At 42.2% G+C, this 15,497-nt stretch overlaps 1 protein-coding gene across 2 annotated transcripts in view; it reads left to right on the top strand.

Annotated features, from left to right (window-relative positions):
• The window catches only part of LOC138259955 (actin-related protein 2-like), a 110,637-nt gene extending 103,294 nt beyond the window's left edge, over positions 1–7,343 (top strand). For both annotated transcript variants that reach the window (XM_069207961.1, XM_069207962.1), the window contains exon 9: positions 3,635–7,343. In XM_069207961.1, coding sequence (XP_069064062.1) covers positions 3,635–3,805 — 171 coding nt within the window. In that variant the 3' untranslated portion in view covers positions 3,806–7,343. The remainder of the gene's footprint in view (positions 1–3,634) is intronic.
• The last annotated feature ends 8,154 nt before the right edge of the window (positions 7,344–15,497 follow it).

Genomic DNA, 15,497 nt, shown 5'->3' with positions numbered 1-15,497 from the left:
TCAGCCCGATCTGCCAGGCCAGGTCCATCCTTGACTGGAAACCAGCATCCTGGGATGGGTTTCGGGTATCACCTCCCATCAGCCAGGCTAGCTTGAATCCAGTGGCACACTGAGCACAGGGCCCACGTCTGGGCATAACCTTCCCATTTGGAAGCAAAGATGGGCTTTTAATAAAGTTGGTCTGGGAGATGAAAGCTGGATTGGTCCATATAAGTGGAGATTAAAAGCTTTTTTGAGAGAAACAAGGGTACTGCTGCAGTTAATATGGTATAGGACGCCATGAAACCTTACGGGCTTCAGTGATTTCTAGAGATATAGTTAAATTTAAAGCTCTGAAAGAGGAAGAAATTAGATTGGAGAATCAGGTTAACTGAGTAGTCTAGATTCTTAGCGCATGGGTCAGATGAGAATAGGAGAGCCCTCGAAAAAGAGAAAATGGCCCTTGGAGAAGCACTACATAGTTAAGAATTATGTACAAAATCCCACTCATTTGCAAAAGATTTATAAAGAGAGTAACTGTGGAGGCAGGTTTATAGCTTGGCATGCACAGGAATGGGTTTTGAAATAATTCTGTTAGTTTCTGTGACATGTCCTAGAACAGGGCCATGCTGTACATCTGAGGAAAAAATTAATACTGTTTGCTTTAGATCATTTTTGAGATATGTATAGTCTCTCTCCTAAAGTTGATGTGTCTGAATCAAATACATTTTTTAGATCTTATTCTGACAGCCTTTTCCCCTGAAAGAACTGTAGGAATGGTAAAAAGCCTTTCTGGTGGAAAAGTATGTAGTCCAGACGGGTTTCCCTCTGCATTTGATAAAACTTTTCGAGAAATTCTAAATACCTATTTGCTGGAAGTCACTAATTCGATTTTAAAAAGTGAATTGCCTGCCGCCACCGTCTTTTTATTTATTTTTTGTATTTTTTTTTAAATCTAGGGAATGTGGTTAGTTTTCTTTAAAAAGGCAAAGACCCAATTGACTCCAATTCCTATCATCCAGTCACAGTTCTAACTACAGATTATAAAATCATAATGAAGGTGGCAACAATGATTTAATAAAGTAGCATTTAAACTTAGCCGTAAGGACCAAAATTGTTTTATTGTGGGTCAACAGCTTTGTACAAACACTAAATATGTATTAGAAGTTCTAGACATGTTTGCTACGAATCAGATTCCGGTTGCAATTTTTTTACTGGACGCAGAAGAGGTGTTTAAGCTCATGGTCTGTGAAACTCTTTTGTGCATACTAGAGAGATTTGGATTCTGTGCCCAGCCCATGGGCCTTGTAAAGAAAATGTACTACAGACTGAAGCCAAACAGATTTTAAATTCATTAGAAAGTAGCAAATTTAAGGGCCAGCATGGGACAAGGTGAGGCCTTTTTTATTGAAACATTAGCCTTGGCTTTCCAGAACGACAAAGCAGTTAAGGCATTCGTTCCTCAAATAGCTAAAATTAAGCTACATGCCAACGGCATTATGGTATTGCTGACCCCGAAAAATGAAGTGCAGGAGAGAGTATTTGAAATGATCTTGGCATTTCAAATTTAGGAGTTAAGAAATCTAAGACAGACATTGGTTTACATTATTTTACGTAATTGTTCGGTTGAGGAATTTTTGCCAGAGTTCTGGAATTGTGTAAATACCAAGTCCAAGAGTTTTCTTTATACACACGATTTGGGGGATTTGTATATTATTTATAAGCCTCTTTTGTTTAAAGTTAAAATAATATTAACTAAATGGACTCCACTCCTCTTTATGCTAATTGGAAGTGTAGCTTTAATAAAATTGTTGGTCCAATATTTATAATATTTGCTGCAGTACTTTCTATGACACAACTCCAGCCCGAGAACAGCACTAAGCATTTTATATAGGAGCACAAAGGAAGAAGGCTTGGCTCTCCCAAGCTTAAGTTATAGTAATTTTCACAATAAGCATTTAGGTTTAGTAAAACGTGTAGTGTACACAGCCTTTTGCAGAATGATCTGTTAGACATGATGTTAAAATAAAATCAAATTAGAGATATTTGAAGATTAAACGAATCCCTTTAAAAAAAACGTAAGATATAAGATGTTACAAGAGTTTTTTAAAAGAAGTGCACAATTCTTTACAAAATGGTTAAAATATAGGACTCCTCATATTTTAAGTCAAATAACAGAGAATGTTCTGACCAATGTTTTAGGTGTTATATGGTCAACAGTGGAGATTGGTCACACATTATTTGAATTGTAGTAAATTGGGTATGGTTTGGGAAGTATTTTTAGATTTTAGATACAAATTCCCCAGATCCCTATGCTTACACTTTTAGGCTATTGCCCCTTGATGGGCATTCCGGTGAGACACCAGAAACGGTTGTTTATCTTGGTGGCGTGATTGTTGCTGCTACAGAGATGGAGATCCAAGCCTGTTGCCCATTTATTTGGAGTGCATCGAAAAAATAAAATGGGTTGGGGCTAGAGAGTCTCTGCAAGGTCGGGAGTATGACGAATTTTTCCAAACTGTGGAACTTTTTGTTGTAAATTAGCGATCAGGTAGTTCAGTTCTGGAAACCTTTTATGGGTGAGATTTGGAAAAATGTGAGTTTTGTTTTGTCTTTATGAAATAGTTGATGTGAATATACTATTTACTGTCGTTGTGTCATGTTATACGATGTGCAAGGGGTATCTAATCCATTATGATGAATTTGTACTGCCTGTTTTCTGAGACGCTATATTGCACCTCCAAATAAAACATAGGTATCCCAGGCTGCCTTGTGGTTTTACATCATCTCAATTTCTTTGATAGACATTGTGTTTGGTTCAAAAATCCGTCACTCTGAGGTAACAGTATTTGAGTCTTCCGAAGTACTTTTGTTTTAGCATCTGACAATTAGAAGCCAAAAGGGAACACTGTCTGTGTTGCTTGTTTCCCGGGATAGTATAGAATAAACTGTTTCAAGCAGAGTGCAATTAAAAATGCTGTGCATATGATGAACAGCCTTAGGAAACATACAGCGAATTACGGGAAAGTTAAGGGAATATGTGGAAAGGCAGCAAAAATGTATATGGTACGAGAATGGGAGCAGGAGAGCTGATGTGGTGAGTAGGAGAGAGAAGTTGCAGAGAGCGAGGGGGCACAGTTTACCGAGCTAGTCCCTGACGTTAACTGAGCAGCCTGGAAATGAATATAGCAAAAATTGGCACATACCTGTTTCTGTTTTGTGATATACAAAATAATTTTCATTTATTCATACAGTTGGTCTGTGATAGCTTTGGGCAGCAAAAGAAGGCTACTTAGCTGTGACACTTGTTTTGGAGTTTGATGTGTGTTCCTATTTAGTCGTGTCCTATTAAGACTGCCACGAGGTGGAAAAACAAGAAGAATTAAGATTCTCTTTCACAACTGCTGGACAAAATATCTAACGATCACATTGACTCAATCTACATTCTCTTCAATGTCACAAGGGGTCAACTTTACACAACAATTTTCAAGGCTTCAAGAGTATTTTTACAAAGTTTATGCGAAATGTGTAATTTTGTGAAAGACACTTGCCTGGAAAAGTAATGTTGAATGCCATGAATGCTTTCTTTCTGAGCTCTGATCTGCTCTCTACTTTCTTTTGCACTCATTGTCCTGTTGTGATTTTCTTGCTCTAGAAATTCAAGATCCGAATCGAGGATCCACCACGCCGGAAGCACATGGTGTTTTTGGGCGGGGCAGTTCTGGCCGACATTATGAAGGACAAGGACAGCTTCTGGATGACTCGACAAGAGTACCTGGAGAAAGGAGTCCGCATCCTTGAGAAACTTGGTGTAACGGTTCGATAGGAAAGAGTGGAATTTCTGTTTCTTGCCCTCCCCTGCCCGACTCCACAAAAGGATACAAGGAAACATTGGCAGCATCGGGAAAACCTGTTCTATGCATCATGCTCCTCTCCTGCATCAAAGAAAAAGAGCACTTCTGAACAAATGGACCAATATTACTGTTTAGCATTCGCTCTGTGCTTCCTTTCCATTAGCGGACTTGCAGGATGGATGCCCAGTCAACGTGGGTTGCTAATAGCTGACCCGCAAACCGTGCATCTTGAGATCTAAGGTTTTGACTGTGCTTCTTAAGACGAACCAGTGGGTATGACTTTAGAAATCTGGAGGCCTTCTGACTCCAGCCCTGTACGATTTTCTTCAGAGGTGGATACATGTAATCTTCTGCCTTAAAGTTGTGATTTCATTGTTCCCAGTTGAACAATAATCAGCAGGGAATTTCTATGGCATTACTTACTAATGATTTATCTTCAATAAAATGTGCACTTTCTCAGATCTCGCCTTCTGTCGGCGCTTTATCAAACAAATTATCACCCCTTGTTACGAATGTAACTGCAAGTAAGTCACTTACTCTCAAGGCTTTCCAACTGTGGTTTCACATGCTGTTGGCTTTCTTAAGAGATCATGTGTTCAACCTAGGTTAAACTTCAAAGCAATCTCTTTCATTAATGAGTGCACACAGTGACATCTCTTCCTACCCTATTCTTTCAGTTGTGACATCACTTCCTGTTGATTTGTCATTGAGGACCTCTCTTTACTGAACATTTATAATTATCTGACTTACTGATTCATCTGAAGTGACCTCTCTTCTGGTCAAGAATGCAACTAATGCTATTTCACCTACTGTACTATTTCCATTGTGATTTCTCCACTTGGTCTGGCTTTCTGTAGTTGGATTTGCTTCTTCGGTGGTAATGCATCCTTTCAGCCCTTTATTGTGACCAGTGCCTTTGATGATCGATAATGCTTCTGATGAAGCATCACTTCTTTTTAAAACTCATGTCGTGTACTGCATCAGTTGTTGTTGACTACAATGCACATACAGTGGCATCATGTTGTTTGATGGAACTTGATTGCTCTGCAATCTTTTGTCAGTATCGTTGGTGCTGCGGTGTCTGTTCCTGGTAGGTTGACTTCATCTGTGGATTCATACCCTCTTTCAAAGGGTGCAGGAGTAAACTAAGAAAAGCTGGTACATTTTGTTGCATTGATTGATCTTTACTTGGGACTGCAGTTTCAAGGTCCCCCAAGATCACCTTTGGGCTGGCAACTTGCCATTCTCTCCAGGCTTTTAACTGTTACTGGTGAAGAAATGAATACTCGACTAGCCTTTGTGAGGAAACCATGATACCAGTGAGGCACCTATGTTTATCCTGTAACTGTTGTTCTTGCAGACACAAGCTTAAATAAACATTCCCCAAGATTATTTAGTTGGAACACACTCTTGCTTCGAGGGCACCTTCAGAAATCATTAACAGTTAAATATAGGGCTTTTCTTTCAGCTGTGTTTGTGTGTGTGTGTATGTGTGCGCGTGCACTCTCGCGCACACACACGTCTCATTGGTATTATGATATTATGAAACAGGTCGTTTCAGTTAAAATGTTCGTTTTGCAGATGAAATTACGTGAATTTCAGACGTTTAAAAAATATTTTTTGGGTGTGTGGAATTTCACTTAATTTTAACTCTGTGGACACTGGTGTGTGAACTAAACATCTTGCAGAAACCTTAAACTCGTGGCCTGAGGCATTTTCTCTTTGAATCAATCAGTCTGACCTGATCTTGAGTGATCTTATGTGGGCATTTTGCAAAAATGCATACATTTTGCAAACTTTTGTGGGGGGAAATGATTTTGCCAGCCCAATTAACAAGGTCTCTTTAAATGTTCCTGGGGACTTTATTCTTTTAATACAGAGATGGGTATATAAAATTATAACCCTTTTGATTCTCGTCAGAGTATGTGGATGAATGTCTACCATGGTATTTTCAGGTCACGAGGAAAAGGAACAGTTTGAAGTTTTTTATTCCCTGGCCCCTCGACCATGCTTGGGAAACTTTATCTGATTATAGCTTTGTTTCCCATAAGTAGGTATAAAAAGAGGGGCTTCTTAAGTATACGAGACGTTTCTGAAATTGATCAATCCGGTACTGATGAAACGGGCCCATGCTTGAATAAAGACTTCTGTTCTGTTAGCACACCAAATTGCTCAGCTATATAAGAATATTGCAGTTGCTACCAGCGGGTGATTGTCTGGTTAGCTAAGTCGCCATACTAGTTAGAGATTTTTCTAATGTGTCTGTCTGATATGTTTTATTGCCACAAAGTGAATGTGTAGAGAAAAACACATTTTATTGGTTAGGGCCTGTCATCGCAAGGCGTCTGGAGTTGCATACTGTGTGTCCTGCTTCTTCCCGCTGTCTAGTAATAGTACACATTAGCCAACGATATGAAAATATTACCTAGCCTTCTCCTTGTTCAAGCCAGAATTCTTTGAGAATCCTGCTGTGTTTTGTTTGCATTTATATCTGTAAGCCTCTTAAAAACTCTTTTATTTGTAAAGCTCTTTCATAGAATGCTAAGTGAACTGGGACAGTGACTTTCAGAAGTGCGTAAAACGTTTTTTTGATCAGGAGAGCATCATGTTTGGTTAATCTGTCATGATAGTTTGTAATGGTCATACCCCATTTGTGCTACTGAGTGAAATACAGAGGTCGACATTAAAAATAGGTGATTTTTTTTAACTTGCTTAACTTCAGCCATTTAACATTATGTAGTACAAAATGGAAACTTTTCATGAACTTTGTCTGGGGTGAGTAGAATACATTGTCATCTCTGAATAGATGCAAAGGTATGTACTCTGTGTGTCCCCCTTCCAGTACTGATTTTGTCTCACAAGCTAGATGAAAGAATTGTTTCTCAAATATGGTGTATGAAGACTCGCAGTATTGGATAAAGTGAGGTGGTACCAAATAAAAGCAGTTTCTCAGAAACCATGTAAAAATAGATTTTGACGAAAAGGTACACAAATATAAAGCTGTGCACAGGGCCTATAACCGAGATACGGTTAGTGAAGCAAAAACATGGCATTTGGCAAAGACTGGCTTAGTATGTGTTTTGGAGGCATTCCAAAGATAATCGGAGGTGGAGCAAAACGGTTAAAATACCAAGATGTGTTTATTTTTTTTTGTGGTTTTTTTTTTAAGCAAATACTGCCTCAGGCACCAAAGCGGAGATCGAGTTCTTCCATGCCTGATTGGTTGGCGGCTGATGAAGGGGGTTTGGTTTGTTATTTCCTTCAAATTTTTTTTCCTATGGTGGCTTCAACCTCCCAACTTAACATTTTCTCATCACTTCAACGAGGTTTACATATGTTTTTTGGCCGTATGTTGTTTCTTCTCTCTGCCCCTGTTTAAAATTTAGAACAATTGTAGAGCAGACTGTAACTAGCAGAAACTGATCCTGGCCCGCCACTCATTAAGACACAGAAGTCTCTGTACTGCAAACTCTGCACTGGGTAACGGGAATAAAAAGATGGCTTTTTAAACTGTGGCTCCATTTTTGTTGTTTTTGATGTGGCGTCTCTTTTTTTTTTTTAATTTTTTTTTTTTACTTGTAGTTTTCCAGTCCTCCTCTGTTTCTCGTCTCAGTATTATGTTTTGCTTCTGTTTTCTACGTTTACTGGTTACACCATAAGTTTCACAACGCGGCAGTTACTGCTCCAGGGTTGAAATGTTGGTAACTGGTGGTTTACAGAGTTCCACTAAATTGTTTACTGTATCTAAATAATTTCTGTTATCATTATGTCACTCAGGCTATTACTGACATGGGACCATTAAAATATTGTGGAAGACCGTTCCTTCTGATGACCATTTGGAAATGTACGGAATCCGGCGAGAGGTTGCCAGTTTCAAGAGACATGATCGCTTCGCTGCATCCTAACATCCACATGTCTTTAAATGTATGGCAGACGTAAATTGTGTAGATTCTCTTTTTAATAAATATTTGTAATGATTTTTCATGAAAACCATAACTGAATCAAACAGTGGCCCAGCAGCATTTGGCATCACTCAGTTCCAGTTCCCATATACTACTTTCTGTAGTATCATACATCACTTACCTCCATGGGCAACCGGTATGGTCATTATCATATAACATTTTGTCACTCCTTGTGTTAAACAATTATACCACAGATAAATGTAGTTTGATACAAAATAAAGATTGAGTAGATCATCTATGGGAAATATAACAAAATAGTACACGTTCAAAATAAAATTAAAAAAACCTATATTACTTGGTGCAGTTTTACAGGTACATAATAAATAGGCATTTTGAATCTAAGGTCATATCCGAATTACCTAAAGATAAACATAAGCTTTTAAGAAACCTATGTGTTAAAAATGAAAATAAGGGAGTAGGGCCATCAAACAAAATCTCTAATCACTAATACTATTACAATTGTGAATATATAAATTAAAGGTAAAACCAAATCCTATCACCAGTAAATGTCATGCTATGGAGAAAATGAAGGAAACCTAATTAACATTGAGGGGCTAAGGCAGTAAAAACTCTTCTTCAAAGACTGAGACTGGGAGTAACCCCAAATTGGGCTTGGTAAGATCATCTTGATATTCTTTTTTTGATGCAGGATCATTTGAAACAGTCTCGGCTGAAGGAGAATTTACACTTAGCAAATTAATGATATGACAGATCTCAGTGTATTTTGAGCACTAAGTGAAATTAAGAAAACACCTGGTGAGGGGAGTTGCTTAGTCAATGAATAGTTGTTTGTAGTTGAATAAAAGGATAGCAAATAAGTTTAATTTTTGGCTTCTGGATTTGTTTATGACCAAGAACAAACTCCGCACACAAAGAAATCCTAGTATAACTAGGCACCAATCTAATTTCACAGGAGGAACTCTGTTAGTAATTGGGTCTCTAGTTGACAGTGGTATGCACCCTGTCCAAGCAGGGACCCTCACTCAAGTCACGGTAAAGGAGGCACACAGCTAAGGTAACCTCTGCTCACCCCCTTGGTAGCTTGGGACGAGCAGTCAGGCTTAGCTCGGAGGCAATGTGTAAAGTATTTGTACCGACACACAGGGACACAGTGAAAACACCACAAAACTACTCCACACCAGTTTAGAAAAATAGCCAATATTTATCTGAGTAAAACAAGACGAAAATGAAAAAAATCCAACATACTCAAGTAAAGATACGAGTTTTCAAAGATTAAATCATAGTATAGAGCTTAGAAACACAATAGCTTCAACTGGGGCAATCACAGCATCTTGACGGATTTGCTTCCAACAGTGCAAAGCCACTCGTGAGGGAGTGCGAGCCGGTTATGGAGTGGCACGGACCCTGGGTACAGTACCTTGGAAAACAATGAGGAAAGAAAGATGTTGAGTCAGGGAGGCTTCGCTGAAGCTGGTGTGGCGTTGGTTTCTTACTGCTACCGGGGAGGTGAGGCATCATTTCCTTATTGCTAGGCAGGGGAGGTGAGGCGTCGGTTCCTTACGGTTGTAGGGGAGGTGATGCGCAGTCGGTGGCGAGGTGGCTGTGCCTTACAACAAGGCGAGATTGATGAATCCAGCAGGTCAAGATACGAAGCATTCACTTTGCAGTTTCACGATCACACTACAAGGTCACAGGTGCTGCCGCGCTGTCTGAGTTGGGTGTCACGGATGTCAGGGACACGGGACTCATGCTGTTGCGGGACTTTGGAGGCGCTGTAGTAGCATCGGGCCAGTGTTGTACTCAGCGGCGACCATGGCTCCGGTGCAGGCAGCAGCGCAGAGTCTGAGAGCGGCGCCAGTTCCGAAGTCGCTTTGGAGTGAATCTACCTATTTTCTTCTTGGTTGCACCAGAGCTCACTTTCAAGGGTCCAAGAACTGGATCTGGCACCACTTGGCAGGTCGGGACTCAAAGCAAGAGGGCCCAATCGCTAGTAGGTGAAGTCGTTGATGACCCTGAGACTTCTTAACAGGAGGCAAGCTCAGTTCAAGGCCTTGGAGAACCTTGGAAAGCAGAATGTAGAAAGCAAAGTCCAGTCCTTTCACTACCGGGACAGAAGCAGCAGGCCAGCACAACAATGTAACGGGCAGTGTGGCAGTCCCTCCTACAGCATCTAGCTTTTCTTCCTGGCATAATGTCCTCAGTCCAGAAGTGTTCTAACTATTTGGTGTCAGAGATCCAGTACTTGTACCCATTTCTGTCTTTGAAGTAGGAAATCTTCAAAGAGAAGTCTTAGTAGTGCACACGATCCTGCCCTTCCCTGCCTCAGCCCCAGACACACTCCAGGCGGTTGGAGACTGCTTTGTGTGAGAACAGACACAGCCCTACTCAAGTGCTAGTGTCAGCTCCTCCCACCACTCTGGCTCAGGAAGACCCATCAGCCTGTTGATAGGCCATCAGGATATGCAGGGCACTCCTGAGCTCCCTTTGTGTGACTGTCTTCAGTGAATACACAAATAGCCCAACTGTCATCCAGACCCAGACATGTATTCAGCAGACTTGCAAAGGCACAGAATGGCTAAGCAAGAAAATGCCCATTTTCTAAAAGTGCCATTTTCAAACTTACAATTCAAACTTCACCAAAAGATGCATTTTTAAATTATGAGTTCAGAAACTCCAAACTCCACATCTCTATCTTCTCCCAATAGGAAATTACACTTGAAAGATATTTCATGGCTTTCCCCATGTTACCCTGTGGGAGCGATAGGCCTTGCAATACTGAAAAAGAAATCCTACCTTTTAAATACACTGCACCATGCCCATGGGGCTGCTTTAGGCCTACCTTTGAGTTATCTTACATGTAGTAAAAGGGAAGGTTTGGGTTGGCAAGTGTGTACTTGCCAGGTCGACATAGCAGTGCAAAACTTCACACAGACACTGCGGTGGCAGGTCTAAGACATGATTACTGGGCTACTCGTGTGGGTGGCACAATCAGTGCTGCAGGCCCACTAGTAGCATTTAATTTACAGCCCCTGGGCACATATAATGAACTTTACTAGGGACTTATTAGTACATCAAATATGCCAATCGTGGAGAAACCAATCACCAATACATTTTAGCCAGAAAGCATATGCGCTTTAGCACTGGTTAGCAGTGTTGAAAGTGCCCAAAGTCCTATAGCCAACAAAAATAGGTCAGACAAAATAGGAGGAAGAAGGTAAAACGTTTGGGGATAACTCTGCAAAAAGGGCCACGCCCAGCACAACCCTCTTCCAGCTTAAAGTCGGGGTAAACCAATCAATGCCTTGATGGACTTCCCTGCTAAAGGCGATAGAACATGGACCCTGGCACGCAACAGCAGGGGCGCGTTTCAGTTCTATGCTGTGCAGAACCCAATTGGATTGCTCTGTCCATAATCTCAGGGCCCACTAAGCTAACCCTTGGGGAATCCTTCGCTCCACCTGCGGACCCAATCTGTGAAGCACCTAATTTTACTTTGCTCACAGATGTGTTCCACTAGGCAGACAGTTCCACCATGGCCAACATAGTGGTGTGGCCTAATACACCCTCAGGGTGTGACTCCTGCTCCTCAACCCAAGGGCAACTCTGTCCACAAGGACAGCAACCAACAGTGGCCACTGAAAACTCAGTGATGAGAGCCAAGCCTCAGCCCTTCCAGGGTTCTCTAACCTGTGTGGTTTCATTGAGTGGAGGGGTCGGTAGCCCCAGGTGACTGGCACACTTTGTCCACTCTCCCTCCCACCAGTTCAGAGGTGGTATCCCAAGACTGGTCCTTTAGCCCAGGGACTGTACCCTTAGTCCGGACAGAAGTCAGGGGTGAGTCCACACCCCTCTTGCTCCTGTTCTCAGGGCTCTGGACCCTCCTTTTGGGAGTGGTATTCCCAGAATCCATAACTGTCATTGTGCCTGTTGCAGCCGTGCTATACAATTCTACCACCAGTTCAGGGGTGCTAACCTGAAACTGGTCCCCCAACCCAGGATCTGTACCCTTCTGGGGGAGTACAGCCCTCCCCTCCACTGCCCCCCCACCCAGGGAAACCCATTCCTCATGTGTTGTGTGAGAGTCTGACTGATGCAGGTCTCCTGAACCCTTTCCATCCGCCATCAAGCCCTCCCAAACCAAGAGTGAAGTCACAATGGTCAATCCTGGGGTGCCCTGACCTTACAGCGGGCAACCTCTGACCCACTGGTCCTCCCCCTGGGGCCTGTCTCCCCCTCTCACCTCTCCATCTGGGCTTCTGCGCCCTCCTGTCTAGAGTGGTGCTGCCAGACACCAGAACAAGTGGGGGCGCTGGTGACAGCCTCTCCCATTCCCCCCATGTTCCCCTGACACTATGGGACTCCCATCAGTGGTTGGTCTCCTGTTACATACCAGGTCCTCCTGCCTGTGCCCCCTGTAACAGCAATCCAAGCACTGGGGCTGAAGACACAGCACCTTGGGCCTCTGCCCACTCCCACCCCTTCTCCTACTCTTGGAAAGGACATGGGGCCCTTCTCTCCCTTTCTACACTGGGATCTGTGTGGGGTAGTGTAACCCCCTTCACTGATGGGGAAAACCTGATACCTGTTCAGACCCTCTGGCACTCACCCAGAGGTCTGCCTCCAGTGCAAGTTCCCTGGGGTCAGAGAACTCTCACTCCACCAAGGGTTGGCATAGCTCTGGAAGACTGTGACTGAACATATGCTTACCAGCAATGAAATTGTACAGTCCCTCATATATGTTAACCATACTATCTTTACCCCAACCAACCAGTGCCTTGAAAAAGTACCCAACGTCTTCCATCTGGTGAGACAGTATCTGACTGCCCTTCAAACTCAACCTACCCTCCTCTGGGGTGACTCCATATTCCCTAACCAGGTCTTCCTCTGTGGGGTTACAGCTCCCCCTGTCACTCCCTTCCAGAGCCAGTATAGTGTCCCTCCCATCACTAGGAAAATGACTCCCGGTGCCAGTTCCCCAAGCCTCCTCAGGGACCCTGCCCACCTCTGGAGCTACCTCATATGCCTGAGCCTACTGGGGTATGTAATACCCTCCCTAGAAACCAAGTCTATGGTTATGTGGACCTTTTCTTCAATCCTGGATATGGTATTTTTGCTGCCACCATCTGAGCTGAACTCGGCCTCCATGACTTCTAGCTCCATCAGAATGAGCTTCTGTGCTGAAAGAACTTCCTCCTCCTCAAGAGTCAGTTTCATTTCTTCCAAAGCTTTTTCTCACTCCTGCTTCAACCTAAGCTTTACCAGCTCCAACCCGAGCTTCTTGGCTCTCCGCCTATTCTTCAGCTCCTCTGGAGACAGACCTGGAGAGGAAACATTGCTGCCAGCTCTGGAGGGAGCTCTTCCACAATGAGGCTGCCCTCTGTCCACAGGCGATGCTGGTTCCTCCAGCCATACCAGGTGCAGACTTAGTTCCTCCTCCACAACATCATTCCCATCCTCCCTGTGCTCGTCAGCCTTTTTGGCTGCCAACCAGACCATCAGCACCTTTTGCAGCTCCTCCTTCCTAGTGAGGCCTTTTAAAGGACATTTGAACTTCGTGCAGATCGTTTTGAGCTGAGGCATTGTATAGGTGCAAGACATGTAAAACACACCAGTACATGTCCTACCTTTTAAATACACTGCACCTTGCTCATGGGGTTACCTAGGGCCTACTTTAGGGGTGATTTATTTGTAGTGAAAGGGAAGGTTTGGACCGGGGGCTGGCAGTTTAAAACTGCATACACTGACAGACATGTTTAAAGAGCTACTCGTGGGTGGCACAATCAGGCGCAGAAGCCCAGTTGGAGCATTTGATTTACAGGCCCTGGATATACCTGGTGCACTATGCATGGGACTTACCAGTAAATCAAATATGTTGATCATGGCGAAACCAATCATCAATACATGTTAGACAGAGGGCATATGCATTTTAGCACTGGTTAGCAGTGGTAAGGTGCCCAAAGTCCCAGAGCCAACAAAAACGGGTTGGTCAAATTAGGAGGAAGAAGGCAAAAGGTTTGGGGATAACCCTCAAAAAGAGCCAGGTCCAACAAACTCCATACACGCAACAGTTGTGTTTTTGCCTGCAGTTTGTTGGGCTTTACCCATTGTTTTTTTTAAAGATCTCTCTGAAAAAGTAAAAACATGTATTAAATGAAACATAATGTTGTAATGCTGTTTATTCCTATAGACAGTATTTGTGCAGGGTAGGCCACACAAAAGTTTCCAGGTGATCGGGCTTGTCATGTTACCAATAGGTATTTTTTCATGTTTTTCATCTAAAAAATGCATTTCTCACGGGCATGTCAAGGGGGAACTTAGCTCACCTATTTTTATGTTTTTGAACAATCTATGGTATATCGGTGCCCAAATCCCAGAAGGATCTGACCCTGAGGGAAGTTCAATGGGAGGCAGAACATGGCCCTGCTTTATTTTTTTTATTTTTTTTGGCGATTGCGATGTTCAGAAAACAGGCACTATTGCTTGAAAGTGCCGCCAGACCATATTTTAAAGCTGGTTCGAACCTGCTTTTAATAATTTTCAGAAGCGGTTCTAGTGAAAGACCCTCTAATTTGGATTACAACAGTTTGGATGCATATGTCAGACTGTTCGTTTATGTTTTCAGAAAAGCTTTATGCTCTAGGAAACAGGTGCAATGGTCCAAGATTATGTCCAGCTATCTTTATGGTCTCGCAAATTCAATCTTACTGTTATTGATGAATGAGGGTCCTTATTTTTATATTTTCTACACTACCGTCATGATTGTAGTTTTCTCCAAATTGATTTCCAGATTGTTATGTGTACAATAGATTACTATTATGTTCAGTAGTCTCTGTAAGCCATTCGGGGTTCTGCTCATTAGTAAGGTATCATCTACATCATTGTAGAGTAGAAAAATGCGTTTGAGCTAGCTTTGGTGGATTTCATTTTACTTTGTTCATGGTATCTGTTAGATCTTAGGTTAGGAGCCAGAATCCATCGCTGTTTGAGGCCATCTGAGGTGTGGATTTCCAATTATGTTTCTGGCCCATGTGTCTGTGAATAAGAGTTGGACAGCCTTCAGCATGCTTAGAGGGAGCGACCATTTAGAAAGTTTTGCCCATAGTCGGTGGCTTGAGACTATGTCAAAGACTGATTTAAGATCTATAAAACTGGTTTACACCATTGTTTTGCCAATTAGAACTGAAAAGATGGGTATGTTTTGATTGATCCCCATGCCCCTTCGGAAGCTAATCATTCTTATTGTTCTTGTAATATATAGTTTGCAAAATATTTTGCTTCTGCAACCAACAAGCCTATCAGTCTGTAGTTGAGCTATCTGTAGTATCCCTCTTTTTATGTATTGGCTGCAGGATTGATCCATGCCATGAGTCTGAATTGTTTGAAAGAGTGTGCATTCATTAAAGAGTTGGGTGAACAAGTTTGACCAGAAGCAGGGGTTGATTTAAACAAAGTGCATATGGAATACCGTTGGGGACCAGCACTTTTCTCCTATTTTTAATTATAGCAGTTTTTTGATTTGTTCTAGTGGCCGCAAGTTGCTCTTTTTCTGACTAGGGTTAGACGCTATTTGTGTCCACACAGTTGATTGTGAGGACTTTTCCCTAAATCACAAAGCTACTCTTTTTACCTTTATAATGTTTGGGAGATACTAATTCTATATGTATGTATTGCACTTATGATTCACATAAAAGGTTGTAGACCGTGTTGGGTAAAAGAACAAATGACACAATGCATCTCTAAA

This window comes from Pleurodeles waltl, chromosome 9 (genome assembly GCF_031143425.1).
Source record: "Pleurodeles waltl isolate 20211129_DDA chromosome 9, aPleWal1.hap1.20221129, whole genome shotgun sequence".
Lineage (NCBI taxonomy): Eukaryota > Metazoa > Chordata > Amphibia > Caudata > Salamandridae > Pleurodeles > Pleurodeles waltl.
The sequence above is the reverse complement of the archived record's forward strand: the minus strand, read 5'-3'. Positions and strand labels throughout refer to the sequence as shown.